General features: G+C 38.2%; 1 protein-coding gene across 3 annotated transcripts in view; it reads right to left on the reverse strand.

Annotated features, from left to right (window-relative positions):
• Positions 1 to 529: 529 nt before the first annotated feature.
• The window catches only part of CDH8 (cadherin 8), a 165,451-nt gene continuing 139,958 nt past the window's right edge, over positions 530 to 26,022 (reverse strand). For 2 of the 3 annotated variants that reach the window (XM_054169904.1, XM_009901138.2), the window contains 2 exons: positions 4,031 to 4,282; positions 530 to 2,594 (listed from right to left, as the gene is read on the reverse strand). In XM_054169904.1, coding sequence (XP_054025879.1) covers positions 2,101 to 2,594; positions 4,031 to 4,282 — 746 coding nt within the window. In that variant the 3' untranslated portion in view covers positions 530 to 2,100. Of the gene's footprint in view, positions 2,595 to 4,030; positions 4,283 to 20,049; positions 20,412 to 26,022 lie in introns of those variants that run through there. The other variant, XM_054169907.1, reaches the window with a different exon arrangement.

A 26,022-nucleotide genomic window follows, 5' to 3' on the forward strand; every position in this document is an offset into this window, starting at 1 on the left:
CAGCCAACTAATAAATACATAGAATACATAGAATAAACCAGGTTGGAAGAGACCTTCAAGATCATCGCGTCCAACCCATCAACCAATCCAACCCACCTAAACAACTAAACCATGGCACCAAGCACCCCATCAAGTCTCCTCCTGAACACCTCCAATGATGGTGACTTCACCACCTCCCCAGGCAGCCCATTCCAATGGGCAATCACTCTCTCTGTATAGAACTTTTTCCTAACATCCAACCTAAACCTCCCCTGGCGCAGCCTGAGACTGTGTCCTCTTGTTCTGCTACTGGCTGCCTGGGAGAAGAGACCAACATCCACCTGTCTACAACCTCCCTTCAGGTAGTTGTATTAATTAATTAAATAAATAAATATTTATTTAAAAAATAAAATAAATTAATTAATTGGAAGGAACTACATCCCTCAAGAAACTGTGAAGCGATTCAGGCAGATTCCTTTCTGCAGGTGAAACTGAAAGAAAAGCGATAACAAGAGAAGTATTTATAAAAATATATTTCACAAAGTAGGAAACAATACAGGAGTTTCTCTGAATACAATACACGGAGTAAATAAACAAACAATAATATAGCTTCAAAACAAAGTAGAAAATTAAAATGATTTGCATGTAATACGTAGTTTTATTATACAACTGCTACTTCTAAATGGCAAGTTTGCATTACAAATCGAGTATGCTTGCAGCTTCTAGTGGTGTTCTTTCTCTGTGTGCAAGAGCCCTGGTGCATCACTATGAATATTATAGAAAAGAAATGCTAATAACATAAGCAGTAAAATTATGTACACACTGGTTCCTGCTCTAATACAGTGGAGAACTATAAGCATTTTTATTTTTTTTTTTAACTGTACTGTGTTATGTGTGGATTTCTAAAAGTCTAGAGTTTAAATATTCACATGAACCAGTTTACTTCCAGCTGTTTGTGCTTGTATTAAAAACACCAGGTACTAGATTTATAGAAGAAGATATAAAACTGTCAAAAGTTTTCTCGGGGAAAGTTTTATTCCTGCCAGCATTCTCTCAAAATTCAGCTACTGCAAATGGAGAGGTTACTGCCTGAACCTCAAACGATTTGTCATTTTTTCTCTTCAAAATGTACATGTATTAAACATTCATTATATATAGAAAAAAAAAAACCCAAACCAAACCAAACCAAAAAATCTAACAGATATAATTTAGTTTTCTTCATAAGCTTACTCTATAGATTATCAGTCTTAATAAATAAAAGCAGTAATGGACATCAATAAAATATTTATTTCAAAGATTAAACAAATAAATTCGATCTTTAGCAATAAAATCAGCAGTTCTTTCGTATGTGTAAGTCCGTCCACTTTCACAGTTTCCTTTCAGAAGACGAAGCACAGGATTGATCCTTCTTCTAGAAAAAAAGATCCTTTTGTCAAGCAAGGTTTTGTAGCCCTGCCTCTGAATCTCTGCACATTAGTAGGATTTATTACCCATCACTGGAATGGATTAAGAACATGTGAATATTTTAAGGCTTGACACAATATTTAAAGATGATACTCAGTCTGTGGTTACATGGCCAACAATTACTGTATGTACAACGTATGGTCACTGCACAGCAGAAGCCAGTAGGAATTTACAATGCTATTTCTATTAAGCATTGCTAAGAAGACCAAGATATTGCTTTTAACATTTCTGTGGCAGGATCTTTGTTGGCAATGCAGAAACAAACGATTAGCTTTACACATACTGGCAGGAGCTACTGTTCAACAGCAAAATCCCTGCAAGTCCATTTTCTAAGAAAGCACCAATTTCTTTTTGTTCTTTTCAATTCACTGAAGATAATCAAAGATCCCAATCTCCATCTTCAGAGTGGTCAAGTGAATATCAAATATCCAAAGACTTCTAGACACTCCACATACTTTACTTCACACTCCACAAGACTTAACCTCCTAACATATACTTTTTTTTTTTGGTTCAACATTACAATGTAGTTGATTTTATAGATGACTGGCGCTAAACTTGCCTCTAAAACAGAAAGCCACATTAGTTTTAACTAACAGCAGTGGCCCTAGAATATTACATGTTCGTTAAGTCAACAGTGAAAAAGGTTGTGATCCACTGTCAAGTTTCTTTGTCGCTTTCTCCCACTGAGTAAAGTTCTCCAAGTCTTTTAAAGCGAGGACCCCATTCGCTGAGGTAGTCAAAATTCTGATCTGAGTCTGATGCAGAGGACTCCAATGAGCTAAGGGAACCAGCCGCTGACCCTCTTCCTTCATAGCCATAAATCTGGATAGAGTCATATGGTGGAGCTGTGGGATCGTTATCGGCTTCGTGAAGCCTTACATTAATAAATTCATCAACATCAACACCATTAGGAACAGGTGCAAGACCCTGCCTGGGCATAAACTGCAGATCAGGTTTAATATCCTTACGAGGCAGAAATCCATTAATTCCATCAGGATTTTGCAAAGTTGCAATGTCAAAAGCTTCTGTGTCTTCTTCTCCACCTCCTTCATCATCATAGCGAATAATATTTTCCCTCACATCTTCATCATCTTTGATGATTAGAGGCTCATTCTTGTGTCGTCTAAGTGTCACAAACAGCACCACAATGACTGCAAAGAAAGCACCACAAGCTCATTAGGTAAAAACTTCCAATCAAAGCACTACGGGTTAAGCACAGCTGTGGAAGGCAGTAGGTTGTAAAGGTAATAGGGGTAGAGGAAAGCTAAAACTCCTCTAACTCCAACCCCATTCAAATGACAAAAAATGGATCACAAGCTCTGGTTAGTCCTCTGCTTTTCCACCATCTCATTTACATTGGAAGCCCAATTTGGTACAAGCAGGAAGGATATGCACATTTCCATTTTTGAGCCTTTCATTTAGATAACTTTTCCCTTTGGAAAAGTTACAAACCTAGGTGAAGTCAAGCTGCCATCATGCACTGAAACATAGTCTGTAATGATCTAGATTATGGATGGAGTTTTCAAGAATTAGAGGGTGTTTTTCTGAAAACACAGGCCTGATGATAGAAGGAAATTGGCATTGTCTTTTATGTGCTGTAACAGGCACACTATATAACTGAAAAGAGAATGAGACGGTAAGGGAGAAAGAAAGAGCTCAGATACATCAGTTTGAGTATCATGGACAGATGCATAAAAAGCTCTAAATTGGTTATGTTGTTGTTTTTGTGGCTTAATGCTGAAAACTCAGTTACTGATGTAAATCTCAGTTACAAAGTGAAGCTGCAAAGTGGAGAAATAGTCCTCTTCCTTCACTGTTCTCTCCCTCACTTGCTTGATGTCATATACAAATGTTGTATGTTTTATTAAAATATTCAGTGCTTTTTATCTTGTGAAACTGTAATGTCTCTTGTGGCACTACAATCCAGAATAAACACATACAAGTCCTAGAATTATAGAATGGTTTTGTTGGAAGGGACCTTAAAGATCATCTAGTTCCAACCCCACTGCCATGGGCAGGGACACGTTCTGCTAGACCAGGTTGCTCAAGGCTCGGACCAAACTGGCCTTGAATACCTCCAGGGAGGAAGCATCCACAACCTTCCTGGGCAATTTGTTCCAATGTCTCACCACCCTTACTGTAAACAATTTCTTCCTAATATGCAGAGTAAATCCCCCCCTCTTCCAGCTGGAAGCCATTGTCCCTCATTCTGTCACTACAAACCCTTGTAAAAAGTTCCTTTCCAGCTCTCCTGTAGCCTCTTTCTTGTACTGGAAGAGCATATGAGGTCTCCCCAGAGGCTTCTCCAGATATAAGATACAAGAAAGCCATCACGTGCAGTATATAGTGTGTTCACCTTGCAGTTTAACAAACTTAATTATATTTTCATTTTCATATTCCATAGCTGCTTCAGACTGGGACTTTGCTTTGAATGCTTTTGTTTAGCTCTTAGTACAACAGGGATTCAGCCCTGACAGGTCTCTTGGTACTGCTGCACATAACATTGTCCTTCTCTGTGACTTCCTTGCTTACAGCCACCCAGGAACCAGAATCATTTGCAACACCAGCCTGTGAACTGAATACATACCTAGCAGCAAAATGATGCAGGCTAATATTGCAATGAGGGCTCCCATGCTGAGTCCAATGGGCAGGACGTATGCTTCAACATTACATGACTGGACAATGCCATCGCTGCTGCAACCACAGACCCGAATAGTCAAAGTGCTGGTGCTGCTCATGGGAGGATTCCCACTGTCACTGATGATGATCGGCAGGAGGTAAACTTCTTGCTTCTGCCTGCTGAATCCACTGTGCTTTGCCAATATGCTGAGAGTGTTATCTGGAAAATGGAAAAGGTGCATTTTTCATGATGTAGAATAACTGCTAAACCCACAGCTTTTTCTTAGTGCCTTCAGAAAACCTCTGTACAAACACATTTGCACTTTATTAAACTCATTATACTGGCAGCACCTGACACAGAAATCCTTCCCCTTTCTGTCTGGCTGCCAATACCCCAAATAACTGGGTGCAACACAGTAATTTTCTTGTGTTATGTGGTGTGATCATAGCAACCCCTCACTTTCTTCTCTGCATATAGATGTTTTCCCATCATGACTCATCACTGTTTTCTAAGTCATAAAACTTCAACTAGTACAACAAAGTGAGCAATGAAATGCTAAAGTAACCCAAACTTAATAAAGCACATTCATCAATTAAAGCAAATGTTCCATGCATTGTAGGCAGAAAATGCTGTAAAAGATTCTTGGGGGTTTTTTATTATTAATAAGCAATACAAAGACAAAGGAAAAGCTGAATGTATTAGAAGTTGTAGGCCTAATTTTTGGCAATCTAAACATTTATTGGCCCTCAATAATGAAAACAGAAAAAAACATAGCAGAATATGTCTCTTATGACAGCAGCCAGAAGAAATGAGTCTAGGACATTCTTACCTCTACACACACACACATGAAGATACTTAATTTTGGGAACAGACAGAGGCATTCTGACTACCATAAAGAAATGTTTACATCCAAACCAGTATTCTAAAATGCAGCATTATATTCTTGTAGCCCTGCTTAGTAAGGATGGGTATTATTAAGGAATAAAGGTAGTTACAAAATATAATGATCAAAGAAAGAAACCTTTCTAAATTTTATCATATCCTCAACCAACATCAAGATATCAATCAGTAGATAACTCCCATATTTAATTCATTACTGCCATAAAACAAAAAATGAAGAAAGATTATTTGATATTTAAGCACATGGGGCAGTTGTCTCGTACAAGAGAACACAGAAGTCTTGTTTTCCCATTCAATGAGGAAGAAATTTAATTTCAGGTAGTTCCCTTCTGAAGTTCTGTCTTTGATTTTGCAGTCTTTCTGTATCCCCTTCACAGCGGAATCACCCACCAATCACACTTCAGCTCTTACTGTAAAGGTTCTTAATATGTATGACAGGCTATATAATAATTTCAGCACTTCTCTTAGCATTTACAGTTCATAACATGAAGATCAAACTAAAAATCAGCTACTTTATAAAGCAGTATAGACATGGCTGTTTCATAATACCTTTGCAGAACAAAAAGTATTCTTAATGACTTTGCCTTCCAGAAATCCTGATTTTTTATCTATTCAAGTTAGGAACCGTCACATCAAAACTGATGGCACCCTGGAGCTGAATAAATAGTCTAGTCCTTCCCTGTGCCCTTTTTAAAATTAAAGGAAGCATATGTGTTTACTAAAGATAAATTTCAGGTATAAGCTCTTAAGAATTCTGACAACTCAAATAGGACCAAGCTCCTTGATGATACTCAGTGTACTGTGTGCCACTGTCGTGGTGGAAAAGTCAAGTATGTTTTAAGTCAATGATTAGCAGACATTTAGAATTAAGCAAAAACCCTTTACTTCTCCTTCTTAGTTGAGTGTGTCAGAGATTTCAGCACATGTGTGCAAGTTAAACCACTTCCAGTGTCATGCTTGCTCTCTGGTTGAACTGCAAGGAACGAAGGGAAATGTTATGCTAGTAAAATAATACTGCAGCTAAGATATCCCAAGTATCAGCGTGTGGCTTTACCAGGGTGACTACCACACCAAAAGTAATGTGTACAATGTACATTTTTTAGTGTTTTCCTCCTGCACAGCTCCACCCCTCCTTCTCAAACACTGGAAAATAAAATTATTTGGCTTCCTCCTGCAAAATTAAAAATACCTCAGTATAAATTGCATCCTTATTCCTTTTGCTTTAACAGATCAAAGGAGAAAAAAACCTATGAGGCTCAATTTCCAGCTCTTTGAGACAAATCCCAATCAGAAGTGTCACATCTGTAGTCATTTATTAAGAACTCTAGAGGCTTTTACAGCTATATTACTCAGTGACTTCTTGTGCTCTAGAAATCTACTTGTACAGACTGTTGCTTCCTATAAGCCTGCTCCAGTTCTCCTCTGTCTAAGCTGGAGGAAAGGACTCATATGCAAAAAAGGTAAGACACCTGCTTCAAGAAGAAATGAAAAAAAGAAGCTGCTTTTGTTGGTGACAGCTTCAGATCCCTCCCATCTTTCTGACACATTCACTGCTACTCTGGCTGCTTCAGAAAATTCTAATAAGCCAGAATTGGAGAGTAAAACAAAGTGAAAAGGAAGGTTACTATAAAGAGAAAAATTGAAGAAGGCAGAAAAAAAAAAGAGAGAGGAAGGAGAAGGGATGGAGGAAAAAAAGTGCCCATTTCTGCCAATTGATGAAGCTATGCTGAATATAGGATTGCTTGGTACCAGTAAGAGTTATTAATTCAAGTTCAAAAGACATGAGAGAAAGATAAGCAAGATATTTGGGACATTAGCTGAACTATTTAAGTGTAAAAGAAGTTGCAATGGTTGACTAGTTAGTACTATAAGAGAGGAGATGCAAGGCAAGGAGAGAAAAGAATAAACTTTCCTTTTTTAAGAGAAGGGGATTTTGTTTAAAACTGCTCATAGACTCCAGTTGAATTTGTTCTACTCAGGAAGAAATTTGCAATCAGAAGTAGTCAGTAGAATAAGGAAAAGGAAATGACCAAATTGTTTTGCCAGTGGATGGCAAATGCTCAAATTTGACTTTGTGCAGCAAAAAATATACCTTGGTGTTAGTGGGGATGTGACTCATGACTGAAGAACAATGACTCTCTAGCTGACATTTCAGTTGGCTCCTGGAACTTAAAAATATAACCTAGCAGCTGATTAGCAACAAATTTCATTTATCTGATTTGCTTGCTCTTCTCTGTGGACACTCCTCTCACCCACAGATAACAAAACAGGGGGAATCTCCTCTAGGAACAACCTCCAGCACTGCTGCATGAATTAACTTGGCAGCAGGTGCTCAGCAGGAGGGTGGACAATCACTTTCCACTCATCTTTCCAATTAACCCACTGATCCTTCGTTGTAGCACTGTTCAGGTTATTTATTTATTCATGTTACTTTTAGCAAAACAAGGACAATTACACACAAGGGGGGAAAAAAGATAACTCCTCTCTGTTGATAAGCTCTGAGTAACCTACCACAGGCAAGAGAAACACAGTCTTACCTCCAGTTGGTGAGGGATATTCAGGGGTACCTTGCCACTCTCAATCAAATTTGGACTCCCTGAATTCTGTATCCTTCTATGAGGGGGAAGGGATTGAAGAAGTTCATTAAAATGCCAGAGACATCTTAAATGCCATTTCATTGATGGTCTACCAACCCCACAGGACGGCCTAGGAACTGTGTTCTGTCTTGCAGGCTTAAGGAATAGTGTAAGATAAGGGCTCTTAATCATTGCTTTAACTTGTCATAAATTTGTGCAGGAGAGTAACACAGGTCCAGGAATACATAATTACAATTTAGATCTGTAGCTCATTTTTACCTTTTACAAACTAAAACCGAATCAGGGATTACTGGTGACTCCCAGTGTTTGAAGCTTACAAGCAGATTTAAACAATGCTGAAAGAGACTGCTAGGGGAATAGCTCCCTCACAGCTGGAACAAAGAATGACAATCCAGAAAGTCTTTACAAATGTCCAGTGTGATTTCTAGACAAAACCAGTTTTAATAATCATAACCAAGGACATGCTTACCACAGGGCTGAGTGCTTCCTGCAGATGCCCAACTGTTCTCAAGACCCACTGATCTCTTTGGAGATTCTTGGATGAAAGATTTTGAGAAAAAGCATCTGTAATAATTTTAATAGAAAGCCACTTTTGTATTTTCTAGGTATGAGTGGCTTTAATGGGATTGACACCAATCTGGATGTGAAACTAGCAAGCAGGAGTCAACTTCTTCATCTTCCACTTTGTAAAAGAATGCATGTTGCAATTTTCAGTCAGATAATAAAATGACAGAACAAAAGTGAAAAAAAAAAAACCAACAAAGCTGAAGCAGTCAGTTTGCATCCAAGTGTCATTTTCTCCGCACACATTATTGCAATTCTTTAATTCCCTCATGGTTCTCTTTAATATATGGAGATCAGTGGACTTCCCTGCTGGGTAACCTTACACCTACATAGCTCTTTTCTGTCTTTCTTTTTTTTCCATCCCTTTTATAATGTTCTCAGAAAGATCAAATCATTAATGGTATTAAGGACTTTGTGGTAGAAATTGTTATCTATTCCGGATATGTTACTTATGCAAAGAAAGAATTTTAAGTGGAAGCTTTACAGCTGGAAGCACAAGAATGACAGAAATCAGTTTCTTCATGTTTATTAGAGCTAGCTTTTTTGTGTACTTTTTACTCTAAACCAGATTCTTTGTAATACAGAGTCCTTTGGCACAAGTAGAAAAGCAGCAATCTCCTTACTGTGATATTTCCTGCTTTTTTGATAATGGATAGACAAGGACAGCTCATTCATTTCCTTGCTCAATTCATAAGTGGCAGCTATTCTCACATAAAAAACTTGAAATAACAGAGTAATTGAGTTATTATCATGAAGGTTTCAATGGAAACTACCAAAGCAGAGGCAGAAAGCCCAAACTGTATGACATGCTCAGAAATGCTAGCTGTGTAATATTTAGCAGTCACCTGCAGATGCACTAGAAAAGAACATTCAAGAGAATGCTAGGAGAGCATTTCAGCTTTTTCATAGCCTCATTCATGTGTGTGCTGCTTATAAAACTTACTATTCAGTGTTACAATGTTAAACACAGATCTTCCATTTTTTGTTTTCTTCAAAATTCAAACCTAACAACATTAAAATAGCAGAGTAAAAGGGAAGACCCCCATCCCCATTTTAGAGATTGGGAACTAATCGAATTGCCCAAAGTCACAGAGATCTCTCAGAAAGTATCTATACACATTCTATGAGCAGTAAACCATACTGCAATCATTATTCTTTTGGATATTTTGTTATTGGTACTTCCCTTTCTATGAAAGGATTTGCAAACCAAATGTATTTCGATTGGTAGCAGTACACTGCAGAAACAAGGCCGATGAATGCAGCCCCAACAATTCACCATTCATAGTTCCACCTGATAGCTGTCAAATTAGAATCATAGGATCATTAAGGTTGGAAAACCTCTAAGATCATCAAATCCAACCTTCGATGCAACACTTCTGTGACCACTAGACCATGTCCTGAAGTGCCACATCTACTCATTTTTTTAACACCTCCAGGCACAGTGACTCCACCACCTCCCAAAGCAGCCTGTTCCAATGCCTCCCCGCTCTTTCAGTACAGACATTTTTCCTAACATCCAACTTAAATCTCCTTGGGCACAGCTTGAGGCCATCACCTCTTGTTCTGTAATTAGTTACTTGAGAGAAGAGGCTAAAACCAGCCTCCCTACAACCTGCTCTCAGGTGTAGAAAGATATAAGGTCTCCTCTCAGCCTCCCCTTCCTCAGGCTGAACAATCCCAGCTTCCTTGGCCTGTCCTTGTAAGACATATTCTCCAAACTTAACTGTTTTGATATAATCTTTTATTCTCATAATTACAAAAGCAGTGGGAAAGAATATTCATGACCTGCTTTCTGATGCAGCACAACAACCAGAAAAGACAACTCAGAGCACACCCTCATCACTGTCATCTTGTAAAAGAACACCATTCATCGAGGGGCCCTGAGCTGAAAAAATTGTCTGCATGTTTCAGATTACCCTTAAATACAAGTTAGAAGTACCAGTTTCTTGCTTCCAAGAGAATGCAGTTAAAATGCTTTGAGAGATACATCTCTGTTTATGTAAGAGAGGGTTTTGTTTGGGTTTGTTTTTTTTTTTGTTTCTGCCTTAGGCTGTAACACTTTTTAAAGGAATAACTGATTAAAAGGGGACAGTTTGGGGCTTGCATTTTATAAAGTGCCAGTCATTAGGAGATGAAAAGTAATTTGAACATGGGTAGGCACACCAAACATTCTTATGAGAAGTCATCTCTGTGTATATGCTAATATAGATGCTGACACTGACAACGTGTAATATTTTACACAGGTATTACAAGATTGTCCTTTGTGACTGTCTCAGACAAAATTCTGTTGAACAGCAGTTTAAAGGGGAGATGACCCTTTGCCTAATCTGTATGGTAAAGGCATAAATGTTCTATTCAAGCAAAAGGCTTATAAAATAATCTGAAAATAAAAAGATGCCATTTTTATAGCACCTTTTGTCTGATTTATGATAGCCAAACCATATGGGCAATGAAGCATTTGCAGGTAGTTCAAACCGACCTGCTTTTCATGAATGTCAAAAATTTGTGATGTCTTCAAAAAAGCAGATTGATGACTGCTATCAAATTTGATAGCAGAAATCAGGTTCAAAAGAAAAGAAGGGGTATTGTGCTATAAAAATTCAGCTGATGGATCAAACTCTCTCTTCTGCATCATGGTAAGTCAAAAGCCCTACTAACATACTTGATGGCAACACACTAAACATTCCTGACACACTGGCAAACACCAGCATGGATTTTTGTTGTTCTAGAGCCTTGGACATTTTGTATTCACTTAAAACACCAGTAAGAACACAGGAAAAGAAGTATTTAATGGGAGAAAATATACTGCTGAGGAGAAAAATTGGATAACATCACAGGTTTTGCACATATATTACTTTCTAATTAATGTATTTATTTTTAACCAATTGGCCAAAATAATAATAGCTTATGCCAGAACAGCGGAATCAGCTAATTAAACAGAAAAAAACCCAACCAACCAACCAAAACCCACCCTCCCACCCCCCAAACCAAACCAAACCAAAAACCCCAACTAAAACAACCAAAACTCAAAGAAAAACCCCTCTAAAGACATTTCTAGGTCATGCATTCCTTTGCAGAAATAAGTAAAAGTGCTGGTGGAAAGCCAAGTAATACTGAATCCTGTAAAAGAATGTTAAAATTCCTTGGAAAGGGGAATAACCATGTTATTATTCCTGTGATGCAGAACTTACAGTAAATAAATCCTTGACAGAATAAAAAACCCCAGGACAAATTAATAGCAAAGGGATGGAATAAGCATTTCCTCCCTCCCTTTTTCCTCTTAAAACTGTGAACTTTAGATAATAGTCTGGATAATTTCTAGTTCTATTCCTTTGGAAAAGTCTGAACTTTAGATAATTGTCTCTTAAGTATTCTAAAACTTTCCTTTGACCTTTAGTCCAGCAGAGCTATAATCAAACACATCTATATGGTCACTTGCAGTCTAACAGCAACTGTTATATTTTGTACCTGGGTTTTTAACCCATTGAAGGAAGGACTGAAAATCCCTGCTGATGAAACAATGATGTGGGAGTATGCACTGAGTCCAAAACAATACTTTTTCTTTTTCTTTGTAATTGTTAATAGGGAAGATAAATAATTACGACACAGAACCTCTCTCTCTTCTTAATTTACAGACATATATATGGCAAGTCAAAGCAGGAAACTTTGGGCTCTGGATCTGTTTAAGCTACACAGTTACGACAGTTGTCAGAACTGTAGCCAACATACCTGATTTTAATCTTGCCTGCTCTGATGCTATACCCACTTATCTCTTCTGAATCCCCTGGTGCCAGTTATGATTGACACTCCCATAAGCTGGAGCAAATTCAGGCCGGTGAAGATGTAAGATATGCTAAAACAGGACTGGCTTTTGCCTCTCATTTTTCTCTTCTGTATTCAACAAGCCAGTCACAAACTTGTTTACTAATAATCACATTGCTTTGACATGCTTTACTTTATTCGGATCACATCACTACATGGCATGTGCATTGAATGTTACATCTGTAAAGCGCAAGAATTATTGCAGGTTGCCAAGCTCTGGTGTAGAAAGAGAGATGAAATGGCTGTCAAATGTGCTTAGCATTAAAAATACATTATTAACACAGCAATTTGCATAGACTGATGAATCATTTTTGAAATCTACATATTCTAGGTAATTCTATTATCTTTATGTTATTTTAACCAAAATGTAATACCATGTTTTATAAGGCTTCCACCACACAATGGCTATATTTGGCATTTGCACCAAGAGCTCTCTGCTCCTGTGTTACCAGATTTCAACAAAATGTTGGAAAGACAAATAAAATAAAATAAGATAAAATAAAATAAAATAAAATAAAATAAAATAGGGTGGGGTTGTGTGTGTGGCAAAATCTCCCAAGGCTTTGTTATTTGTACTTCCCTTTAGGGATAAGGGATTCTTATTCTTTCAAAGAACATGGACTTGTAAGTGCAGTCTAGGAGGTGAAATTAATAAAAGCCCCTTAGGTCACTGTGAGATTTACAGTTTGACATTCATTTGTGGTTCTCTTATGTGTAAAGCTAAGTCTCAAGCAGATTCCATGACATTTATAGTACTCTGGGTAGGTGATGGAAGATTTCCAAGAGTGCCATCATATGTTCATCACCTTCCTCGCTTTGCACACATTCTTACCTCAGTGACTTCTAGAGTCTGGAAAAGTTCAGAATCTTCACAACTATGAAGACAATCACAGAGGTTTTAAGTGAATCTTTCTTTCTAGAGTGTAAACTATGAATACCACAGCAAGAAAAACAAAACATTGTGATTTTTAAATGTGATTTGTTCTTGGCATTTAAGTGAATTTCACAGTGAGCACCTTAACATCCACTTCTCCATATCATGACCAGTGCCTCTTCTGTTCTAATAATGTATGGAACACATATAAGCCCATAGTCAGAATTTAGAACAATTTACTAACAGACCGTTAAAACTGAATGTGGAATTGGACATATCAACTATATTGAAGTTAGAAAGCCAAATTCAAGCCATACCAGTTATTTCTATTACATTTTATATATATATGTGTGTGTGTATATATATATCTTAATATAATGTTCACTTTGAGATACAGAGGCAGAAAGCAATGACCAGACTACTCAAAAAACAACCAGCATTTATTGGAATGCTGAGTGTCTGTAGTGGTGTAATAAAATCTTGTCAGCACTCCCATTACAATATGCCAATTTTCAGGGGTTTGTAACTCTGACATAACAACCCACTATGTGGGGAAATTCAGAATGTGTACCCTCTGCCAAAGAACATAGAAAGAAAAATAGGACTCACAGTGGATGAGACATTTTAAGTCAGAGAATAAATAAAATTTTAAGTGGCTTAGTATTTTCTTAGGCTGGTGACACATAAGACAAAAATGTGACTTTGATTTCAAAAAGTGTCAAACCCTGCAGGTCCTGTATATGCAGAACTCCCTTTTCACTGAGAATCGTTTCTGTGAGAGAACTGAAAGCAGTGCCATTATACAGTTTTGTTAATGTCATCAAGAGTTATATTAGCTTTTTGCCATTTCAGAGACTGAAATGCTATGGTGTAAGATTGCCCCTGGGCACACAGGCAGCATGATAATGACTTTTTTAAGATGCTCTCATATGCAGATTACATATAACAATAACAATTTGTTACCATCAGGCCATTAATGACAGTAATTTATGCCTCTGTCTTACACCCAAAGTATACACATAATGGCTATGTGCACACCTCTCAATGAGGATGTCTCCTATAGTGAAGACTAATGGTCATTTGGAATGCAGGGAATAGCAAAATGCTTCCAGAAAAGAAATTTCAGTAAGTGAGAGAAACAGTTACCCGTCTATAAAGTGGAATGGATTGTATAAAGTTTTCAAATGAAGCATTTCAGATATTCTTGGATGCATTTCTGCATACTATGCAAACACTACACAGAGAAAAGTTGGCTGTCACAGAGAAAAGTTGGCAAAGCCAGAAGTCCTAAACTAGCATACACAGATTACTGAGAATCAAAACAGGTCTACAGGAACACACAAGCATACACCTTCAGATTTCAAGACTGGCTTACACTGCAAGACCCATGCTGCATGACACAACATACAACTTGGAATGAAGGAAGAAAGAGGGCAAGATGTTAACATTTGACTTTTCATAGAATCATTGAATTGTTTCAGTTGAAAAAGACCAACCATCAACCTAAGACCACCATGGCCATTAAACCATGTCCTAAAGTGTAATGTCCACATATTTCTTGAACACCTCCAGGGTGTTTACCTCACTGCTGTAAAGATATTATAAAACCAGAGCTTATATTAGTAAACATCTGCAAAGTATAGCATCAGTTCATAAGATACTCTATATTTTTATAGAATCACAGAATGGTTGAGACTGGAAAGGACCTCTGGAGGTTATCTGTACCACCCTTCTACTCAAGCACAACTACCTAGAGCCCAGGACAATGTCCAGGCAACTTTTGAATAACTCCAAGGATGGAGATTCTGCAAATAGTCATAAAATATTTGTTAGTCCCAATTGAAATATATGTGCAATAAAGCAGAAGACATCTTATTCATTCTCTTCCTATCTGTCTGAGAGGTGGCAAGGCACAAATACATAGTGCATCCCTATGCTAAAGAAACAACTTGCATATACAGTCTTCTACATCATCACAGAGTCTGACAAAGTACAACTAAAGTGTACAGGCAGAAGCTGCAATAACCACACGAAGCAGGATCAAGTAGAAATAGAAGAGAGAAGGCAATTCTAGTAACAAAGGAAAAGACACGTTCGTACACTGAACCCCCCCTCCATGATCGTGAAAAAAACAACCAACCTTAAATAACCAAAAAGGAGAGCAGTAAAAAAAAGAAACCCAAACCCAACCCAACGAAACAGATGCTTTGAGGAAGCTGCATGTTTCCTTGCTGTGAAAAAGAAAAGCAAAAAGATAAACAGTCTTAGACCAGAAAAGTTCTTCATACAAAGTTTTGAAGCAAGTAGATCTCCTAGACAAGCCGCATTAGAACTTGTGGTCTTGCATGTTAGCAGACACAAAAGAAGAGATAGTAGATTTGTTATTAAAAAGTATGCTTTTCTCTTTTGAAAGTAGAAAGTATTAGTATAAAATCAGAAGTTGTCATGTTGTGGGATAGATAAAGATGCTACAGAAGAAGACATGGTGTAGAATTGACTCTTGGCTACCTTTCTCTATATTTAGTACTCCAGCTTATAGCAAAGATAGAACAACTGGGCTCCACCATTTCCTTCCCTGAGCTGCAGAATGACTTCTACATGTTTTCTAACTGGAAGTTTCAGAAGAACCCAAAGAGACATCATAATGCACTCCTGAACATTCTCAGTCTTTACTAATCCATCGGGAGCTGCTAATAGGTGCCATTAATGTCATATGTGAGGATCAGATAACGTTTTAAAAGAACTTCCGCGGTGTATGCATGGCACGATGACAGGCACAGTGAATAAACGACTTGTCCCAAGCCATACAGGAAACCTGTAATCAAGCTGCACAAAACTATTCTGAACTCCAGAACAGTTCTTTAACCCCATCACTTCTATGCAGTGCCCTCAGATCACAATGGCTAAACCTTTATTGGGGTGAACCTATGTAATTCCCAGAAGGGTCATAAATAATGGATGAAAATGTTATAGAAAGTGGCATGACGGAGTTAAGCAATGGTAGGGAGTGACAAGTTCAAAAAGGGCACCCGAAACATTTTTCTGTTGTTTCTTAGTAGTTCCTATAACCTAGATTTTAGTTTTAATTTTAGGTTAGACTGAGTGAAAGTTTCTTAACCTCCCTCCCCAAACTCCAAAAGTTCTATGTTTTTTCTATAAAAGCAACGTGAAACTGTTATGTAATTTACTACAGTCTCAATTAAAGAATAAAGTCAAGTGTTCTGGTTTCAGACAGTCCAACATTCTACAGAACACAGCAGTCAGTGATTATTATTGATGTTCCTTTTAAGGTTTATGACTGCAACATCTAATTCCACTCAAAGCTCCACAGATAAGACTTTATTCCTGACTTATCCCTTATTATAGAACTAGATGTATGAAAATATTATAGTATTAGAGTTACTGCTCAAGAATGTACATAGCCCTTAGCCTACAGCAACAGTGAAGTTTACTTATTTGAGCCCACAATCAATTGAGGCCAAGCTGGGCTGATCTAACTTTGCTACCTCAATATAGGCAGAGAGCTATTACTGCTTAGCTGTAATTCAACTATGCATCCGACCACATTACCTTCGAAGGACCCCACCAGCTCTCCCTCTTAAACACCATCAAGCAGACATCTGGTCCTTTTCTTGAAGTTCTATTTATCTCTTCCTAACAAGCTGGCTTATTATTTCACTTCAAACAGGGGCCCTTCTTCACTCCCTCTATAATCAGCACTGATTACCAAGTATACACATCCTATCATTTTAGGATATGCAAACTCTCTCTCCAGACTAGACAGGTCAACTTCTGCGTTTCAGTTATTTTCTGCATTTGGCTCAGCATGTAAGATCTTTGCGTTCAGTTAAATCATGTACTCTACCTCTTTTCTGGCCTCTGAAGGGACTGCTTTCTAGGCATATTTATTATCTAAATATTAAACACTAATAACTACACAAATATATGGCTAATTACTGAATGCTTGCCAAACAGAATACATCCTAATTAGATATAATAAAATGAAGCCCAACAAAGTGACTCATTTCACAAGGCCACCCATACAAATTACAAAATCAGAAGTTGATGGGAAAATACTGTGTTACCAGAAAAAAAAAAAAAAGAAGAAAAAGACAACCCAACCAACAGAATAAAAGCTTTGTCTCCCTTGTTCTTTAAAGCCTGACGTGAGAAATTATTACAAATTTCAGCCTGCTTTCAATTTGTCACTACTATATCTGCACTTGCCAGAGAAATGCAGCCCACTCTTGAACAGTCACCTCCTCAAAGGAGTAAGGAGGAAGTGAAAGGGTATGGAACAAAGTTCCAGTTCTGGGCTCCTCAGTTTAGGAAGGATGTTGACTTGCTGGAGCGTGTCCAGAGAAGGGCAACAAAGTTGGTGAGGGGCTTGGAACACAAGCCCTATGAGGAGAGGCTGAGGGAGCTGGGGTTGCTTAGCCTGGAGGAGACTCAGGGATGACCTTATTGCTGTCTACAGCTACCTGAAGGGGGGTTGTAGACAGGCAGAGGTTGGTCTCTTCTCCCAGGCAACCAGTACCAGAACAAGAGGACACAGTCTCAGGCTGCACCAGGGGAGGTTTAGGCTGGAGTTTAGGAGGAAGTTTTACACAGAGTGATTGCCCATTGGAATGGACTGCCGGAGGAGGTGGTGGAGTCACCATCACTGGAGGTGTTCAGGAGGAGACTTGATAGGGTGCTTGGTTGTATGGTTTAGTTGGTTGGGTGGTGTTAGATGATAGGTTGGACATGATGACCTTGAAGGTCTCTTCCACCCTGGTTTATTCTATTCTATTCTAAATATGACCATACCATACAGGTTCAGGAAAACGCAGACATAGAATTAATGTAATAATCAATGTAATGGTCACCTCGTAGTCAGGGTGACTGTGATTCCAAGAAGGAGTCTTTCCTGTGTAACATTTCTGTAATTGCTTCAAAACACGATGCAAATTGGAACATGGTCTTTGTCTTTTTAATTCACATTATAATGTTAGCTGTGCAATAGTTTACCAGACAAGCCTTGAGGCTAACTGTGAAAAATTAATACCTTCTGTTTCAATAGAGGAAGCATGTGCAAATAGTCTGTATTCTTTGTATCTGTTATAATGACAAAAGGAGATTTTTACTAATCAAAGGAAAACTTAACAGCCAATATGTGATGATTCCAGCTTACATTGTTTTCATTTTTAGCCTGTTTAGATTCTTCCTCTAGTAGATGAGAGTGGGTTTTTTTTTTAATCTTTATTACAAGAGAAACATTAAAATGGTATTCCCATCCGGTTTTTCATTAACTGACAAAAGAAAAGTACAATTACAGCAACTAATAAATTAATTGTTATTTCCCCTCAACAGCCTGTATTCAGTCCATGATAAAGCAAATTCTGTGATGAAACATTCCATTATGAGAGTAAAAAATGAAAGAAGAAGAAAATCAATCTTGTGCCAGAAATACTCAGAGAGAAAACCCAAACGTTCAAAACAATCCAAAACCTAACAAGTAGGTAAAAACAGAAGGGCACTTCTTAAGATGTAATATGCTTCTGTCAGGTAATACACTGAAGTGATGGGATAGAGGCCCTACCAGAACCTTCAGCTTCATTATCCCTCCTACTCACTGAATTAAATCCATTTAGAAGAAATCATAGTCAGCGCATTGTCCATGAACACTTCCACAACAGGAATTGTTTCCTGCAGAAAATCCGGAGGAATTAGATCCACCCATGTAACCAGTGGTGATACTTGGGCAGAAATCATAGCATCTTAGAATGGTCTGGGTTGGAAGGCACCTCCAAAGGTCATCTAGACCAATTCCCTATGCAGTAAGCAGGGGCATCCTCAACTACATCAGGTTGCCCAGAGCCCTGTTGAGCCTCAGCTTGAATATCTCCTTGAACTACCTCCCTGGGCAACCTGTGTCTTAACACAATTTCAGGAGACAGCTGATTAAAAATCTCGATATTTATCTCCAAACATTTTAGATTCACTTATTTAGAGATGTTATTATGAAATACTTTTGAAGTCCTAGAAGATAATTGTCATGGGTGCTGTTAGCTTTCAAGGAGTTATGTTTTCTAAGCACTTATGGAACCTTTGAAAATTAAAGGGCTATCGTAGCAATGTTTCATCAGAGGCAAATTCCAGAGAGATGGTACTGAGGGGCTTACTGTTGTCCTGACAGTACTTAGTTGAGTAGTTTCATACTCATTAAGAACAATGCCTTTCTGTCTGCTAGGCACTTCAGTTTTGAGATCCTGATTTAATGTTTATTTTCTCCATTATGTGTCTGAAATTAAGTCACACTGAAGACTGAATTTGTTCTTATGGCTGTCATTTCTTTCATCCACATTCTGTATTATTACTAAAATAGAATTATTTTTTCATGCTAATTTGCTGACCAAACTATTGTCCTCTTCCCTTTCATCTTCATAACCTTTTCTCCTTTACTTAGTGTTTCAAAGATGTGGCAGTGTTACTCAGCTTTTTTTTAGTATTAACATGGAATTAAACAAATAAACTGGAAAAAGAGAGAGAAGTCTGCTACACTGTCTGAGCATGATGAAACTCCAACAGCAGGAAAATTCACAGCTGTCCAATCCCTCTCCTCATCGTGAGTAAGCACTGTCGTACATATGGTGCACAACACTGACCTCAGATCTTTTTCACTCAGATTGCATCTGGTTCTTAATTAGTTTGATTTATAAAATGAAGCATAATTGACGCCTTTGCAACATTATGTTGCTAGCAGCACAAATAATAAATTAAGAATGAGTAAAGTAAAAGTCTCTTTGGTCATGTATGCATAATACCATGTTGCAGAAATACAGCATTATCCTGTATTTCAGCACTCATGTTTTATGGGGTTTAGGCTGGCTCATGTTTACATCAATGTTCCTGCGACAGCTATATAATTGTGACTGAGTGAGATGATTAATTAAAAAAGGGTGCTCTCTGCAAGGATGTGAAGCTGTGGAAATTAAGTCTTATTTTCCAGTGTCTATACACAACTCTTCTGTAGCTGCCTGAAAGTTTGTATTTGTATTCTTGAAAAGGAGCTGTCATCAGAGAGCTGAACTAAAACAGGACTGAAAGGTTAAACAGCATTTGGAACAGACATGCTCCCAGAGAAACACTTTGCCAGTTACAAAGCTACAAAAAGTACAGACGTGCTGGGGAACACAGCAGAGCTGAAGAAGAGCCTAAAGATGCCTAAAAGAGGACAATCAGCTTACCAGATGGCCCCCTCCTTGCTGGTTCATTCGTCAGGTTGGCCTGTCCAGTCGAATGAAGCCTTGATGGATCACATCTGGCTTAGGGCGGAGGAGAGAGGGAATCTGTCTGGAGCCCTGCATCCTGAATACAGGAGAGGAGTGAATAAGGTTTCAGATGGACAGAATAGACAGAAGGGTCAAAGTGGGGAGGAGCTTGGTAGCTGAGTTAGCCTTTGAAGAGCTGGTTCTATTTTCCTGACATTCAGTTTCAGCTAGAGCAGCTATGTGCACCAAGAAGGATTCATCTCTTTAGCCTACTGAAGTGGTGAAAAGCACATAACCATTGTAAGAAGGTGTAAATCAACCAGACAGGGATAAAAACTATGTTTGTAGAGGAACTGCACTTAGTCTTCTTTTGTTCTGTGGTTCTAATTAGAAGGGAATCCAGGAAGAGCACTGATCTGCATGCAAGAAGAAAGAAGGGAAGGACAGCAGAAGCAGGTGTCAGTGAAGGAAGTGGCACACAAAGGACTGGAGTGGAAAAGTGCTGGTTTTCCATCTACATTAATATAATCTTTGTTTCAAAAAATAACATCACACCTTTCTATGCCAGGGAAATTGTTTCAAATGGCACTCAATTGATATTCAACATCAAGGCAAAACAACATCAGGGAATAACGGAACAGAGTCAATAGTGACGACAGTGAAGAAAGAAGGGGGAGAGGAAGCAGAAAGCTATCAGGTATGAAAGATATATACTGAGAATATTTTCATGGATGTTCTCAGAGCAGATGGGCTAACACTACTGTAGCATGAGAAAGTGCAACCTTGCTAGGACCACAAACTGGTATAGTAGAAAGGAGTTGAATATACTACTTCAACTGCAAGGTGAAATCATACAATGAAAATGAAAATGAATTCAGTGTCTGGCAGGACAGAACTTCTGAGCATTACTGGAATGTACTGAGGCCCCTTGGTAATATCATCATTAGCTTGAAATTCTACCAGGCTTCTAGAGTTTGAAACTAGTCTAAAGATATATAGTGCCGACTTCCACAGCTCACATTGCTTATCACTTCATCACTAGTAGAAAGGGCTCATCTTTTGGAGTCTTTAGACACAGCTTATTACCTCACAGGATGACATTACATCTTAGAACTCAGGCAGATATGTAAGTTACAAAATTGATTGCTTTTCCTACAAAGTATGATCTAACATAGTTTCTGATGCAAAGCAGTTTCAATCAGGTCAATCGTCTAACGACTATGACTGAAGGAACCCGAGTATCATAAATGAGGAAGTGCATTTCCTCTGCTATAAAAACAAATTATTTCAGGGCCTTGACACTTACCACCTAATACAACCACTCACCCCAGGAAAAGTATTTGCACTGGCAGGATATCATTTCTTGCATATTAATCAAGTGGAAGCTAGAATCTCTCAATTCCTTTTAAAAGCCATGATATCCCTGCCTGCCCGCTCTAACAGTGAGGGAGACAAGGCAGCGCAGTGTCCTCTTACCACCACACAGCCAAGTCATTATTATACTGGCTTTCCAGCACACAGACCGACACACTTGAGATGTTATTCTTATAAAGGGACTTGGACCCAGCAGTGTAGTGTAACTTGTAGGTCTTCAGTAGAATGTGATATTTGAGGCCTGTAAAAGACATTTTGCTTTTAACTGAGAAAGAAAGTATGCATCCCAAATAAAATTATGAGTTTGATGAAATACAATTTAATGTCTCAGTGGTCTCAACCCACAGAACTAAATTGCTTCATGAAGCTCAGATAGCTAAACTGTCACAGGATTAGTTTTGATAACACTTAGACTTTCTGCTCAGCAAAATATCAACATCTTCTTTATGTTTTCTTGGTTTAAAGTCTATGCTTACAATTTTTAGCATAAGCAACAAAAAACCAACTTATTGAACAAACCCTTTCAACCACACTAAAAAGGAGATACTTCAATAATTTTATATTAACAATTTCATTATTAACTACATCATTCATAAAAAAGAAATCAATAATCTGAGGTTGTTCAGGTATCCTCAGTTTATAAAAGTGTTGAACTCTGCTATTTGAACAGCTCCACTTTTAATGCCACGCTGAGAAAAAAGATTGATAGTATGATATTTATAATATGTTTTTTTCACACTATGAACACTCCTGGAGAAGCATCATGTGTGCCTGTGGATGGCAGATTCGGGCACACAAGTGCCAGGTTATAAATTAGTTTGTGTTTGTTGCTTTTTAAGACATTGGAATAATTTATTTTTAACTTCACTACCTTCACACAATGCACCTTGCTATAGAAGTATCCCCTTTGATTTCAGGTAGCAAATCTATGCCTGTTGAGAGATGCTGATCAATGCTGTTTCCCAGATTATGCAGCATATTCTTTTTTCAATTTTAAACTTCTAGACATTATTCCATACCACTAATAATGGCAGGCATGACAGAAAAATATTTAACTGTAGGATACAAGACACAACTCTGATCATGTCACTTGATTTTACTTTCCATGAAAACCACTAGGAAGGATATGACTTGGTGTGTTTCAGAGTTGCACTTTGAAAGTCTAACTCTTGATATATAAAAGAAGCGAGGATGATAATTAAAGACATTAGAAATATATAAGCATGTGTTTCCCCTTGAGAACTGCCATTATCAAACACCCTCTGGCATAGACGGCAGCTGGGCCACAAAGTTTCCCAAGGCTCTTGAAAAACTGCATGAAACTGCAAAAATGTACAAGGATTTACTGCTCATATCCAAGGGACCATATGGGTGCTATTATTTTAGATGTTCATTGTACATCCATCAAGAAATGATGGGTTTAATGATGTCCTTGCTAAAGCAATTTGTACCTGAGGTTACTAGGTTAACTTTGGAAATGGGCAAAGTGAAAGGAGGGCAATGGAATAGCAGTGCCACCTCTTAGCTCTCTTAGTTATATGTCTGGAAAGAAAAGTCAATCAAAAAACACAGGAGCTTTAGCTGGCAGCTGAGACAATGGCAGAGAGACCTACTGAGAAATGCCAAGAGAAACTGATTCAGGGAAAGAAACTCATTTTAACACAGGAGTTACTCTTGTGGGAACAAAAGACTCACCCTCCAAGTATGCATTTGACAGATGCTGCTAAAAATATTTTCAGGAAAAAGATGTGGGGAAAAGAAGATATCCAAGTTTTATTATATTAAACACACAGTGACACACATGCACTTTCAAAATGAAGCAATGATGATCATCTGGTATTATTATTTGAGATATCTAAAAGAGAGGTTGCATTTGTTTGTCGGCTCCAGCTGTTTCTAAGTAGTTTAGACATACTTGTTTATTAATTGTGAAGCGGTGTTTAGAAATAGAAAATATTGGAAGATAAGTTGTGAAATGGCATAGAAAGACATGCAAGACAGTGATTGATGTGGTTATGCCAGGTTATTCCCTTTTAAATAGGTGACACATTGCTTATACTTTTAAGAAGGAACAATGAGGACATAAATGGCAGATCAAACTTGCTGGATGGAAAGAACAGAAGAAATGGACATTTAAATATGAAGAGCCTTGGAGCAGTAACATGTATTATAGGTATGATAACCTAAGCATGGCTGAGAATAAATATTGTTTATTACAGAGAACCAACAGAAAAGTTCATCACTGAAGTGTATATCATAGAATCATAGAATGGTTTGGGTTAAAAGGAATCTTAAAGATCATCTAGTTCCAAACACCCTGCCAAGGGCAGAGACACCTTTCACTAGACCAGGCTGCTCAAGGCATCATACAACCTGGCTCTTAACATCTCCAGGGAGAGGCCATTCACAACCTCCCTTGGGCAACAGTTGCAGTGCCTCACCACCCTCACTGTAAAGAATTTCTTCCTCATATCTAATCTAAATCTCCCCTCTTCTAGCTTTAATCCATTGCCCTTAATCCTATCACTACAAAACTTTTTTACAAAGTCTTTCCCCAGCTTTCCTGTAGCCTCCTTCAAGGTACTGGAAGGCCACTATAAGCTCTTCCCTTCTCCAGCCTGAGAAAACACTTCAGTTTTTAAAGAAAATACCCTCATTACTATGCACTCATCAAAATGTTTGACTCAAATCCAGAGCTCAAATCACCAGATAGGCATTGAATACACTGGGGAGAGGGGACTTTATTTCTGCAGAAACCAAAACACATGCCATTAAGATTGTTCTCTTAATCCAAAGATAAGGCCTGGCCATGTTCCAAACAAACCTGTGGTTGCTTCTACTCCATAAATCCTACTATGAGCTATGTAATACCACATTTATACAGTAAAGATGCACCATTTCTTCTGTCAGAAGAGTTACTGCATCCACAGGCACCGTAAAACATTTGATTTGGGGTTTATTCCATCAGGAAACAGAATCTGGCATAAGCAAAATGGAAACACCTTTTGGGAAAAGCTCTTTATGGAAAAGATGTATTTGCTAGTTTTTGAAGGCAAAAATTGCATTGGCAGCATATCAAAATGTTTACATCTGTGAAAACACTTTTATCACAAAACTCTGCCCTCTCTTGAACAGCCGAAGGAAACCAGAAGAACATTAGGAATTCACTGCTGAAAGCAGGTATTGCTGTGAGAATATTGTTTGGGATGCAGGAGACTGGCATTAGATTTTAAGTAACACTTTGTGGAGACCACTCACCTGAAAAAAGACTGTCAACATATGCTAATTCCATTGCCAAAGGTCTCATTTCGATGTACTGATGCCACAGCAGCACAAAATCCTTATCAGATATCTAAATTCCTGTCAGTTTTTTGTAGTTTGTTGTGATCCCACAGATTTCAGAAGAGTTAATTTCCTTCAGATAAGGAATCTATAATACATTGCTGGAGTGTATCAACACCTGCCTAAACATCAGATATATTCACCTGACGTTTTAGGCTTTTTCCGTGTGTCAGAAACACCACACAAATAATTTATTGCCATTTCCCCCATTTCTTCTCCTCTGCAGAAACCTAGCACATAGACATGTGAAAAGTAAGTGGCTAGACAGTCAGGTTGTACAAATTTATGTAGTCAAGGATTTCTTATGTCATAGAGTCATAGAATTGTTTGGGCTGGAAAAGACCTCTGAGATCATCTAGTCCAAATGTAAACCTAAGACCTCCATGGCCATTAAACCATGTCCCAAAACACCATGTCCACACCTTTCTTGAACACCTCCAGGCATGGTGTTTCCACCACCTCCATGGGCAGCCTGTTCCTAATATCCAACCTAGACCTCCCCTGGCACAATTTTGGGCCATTTCCTCTTGTCTTATCACCTGATGATAGGGAGAAGAGACCAACCCCCACCTCAGTGCAACCCCTGTCAGAGAGTTATAGAGAGCAGTGAGGTCTCCCCTCAGCCTCCTTTTCTCCTCACTAAACAATCTCAATTCACTCAGCCACTCCTCATAAGACACAGGTTTAGTTACCAGGACTCACACAGAAAACATGAGGTGATTTTCATACTGCATTTTAGAAGGGATAAAGGTTTATGCATCTGGCAATATAAATTATCAGTGGTCCTTGCATTACTGTTTGACAGAGCAGAATTACTTTTCTTCACATTATCAAGCAGCTGCCCATTTAGCCAAGGCACAAAGCCCAAGAAAAAATACTCAGCAACACACATTTGAGCTCAGAACAGAATAAAAAGATCATGAGATATGCAAACCAAAGATTTGAGAGATCTGGAGATACTCAGTGAGATGTATGACAGCATTTAAATTCCCATTTTCACATTACTTCCACCAGAAAGGCACTACAGCCTCCATAATTTTGGGCATCTTGTCTACAGAAGGGATTGTAAATATGCAGATTTTACAAATAAAGGATACTGGCATATCATTTCAAGGAACAGATTCTACAGTGATTAGAGGATATTGTCTACAGTATGTAATATAAGCTTAGGAGAAATGGGGTTTTCTTGTGATTTTTGATGAATACACACTGCTGTGTCAACAACAATGTAGC

The sequence above is a fragment of the Dryobates pubescens genome, chromosome 19, assembly GCF_014839835.1.
Source record: "Dryobates pubescens isolate bDryPub1 chromosome 19, bDryPub1.pri, whole genome shotgun sequence".
NCBI lineage: Eukaryota > Metazoa > Chordata > Aves > Piciformes > Picidae > Dryobates > Dryobates pubescens.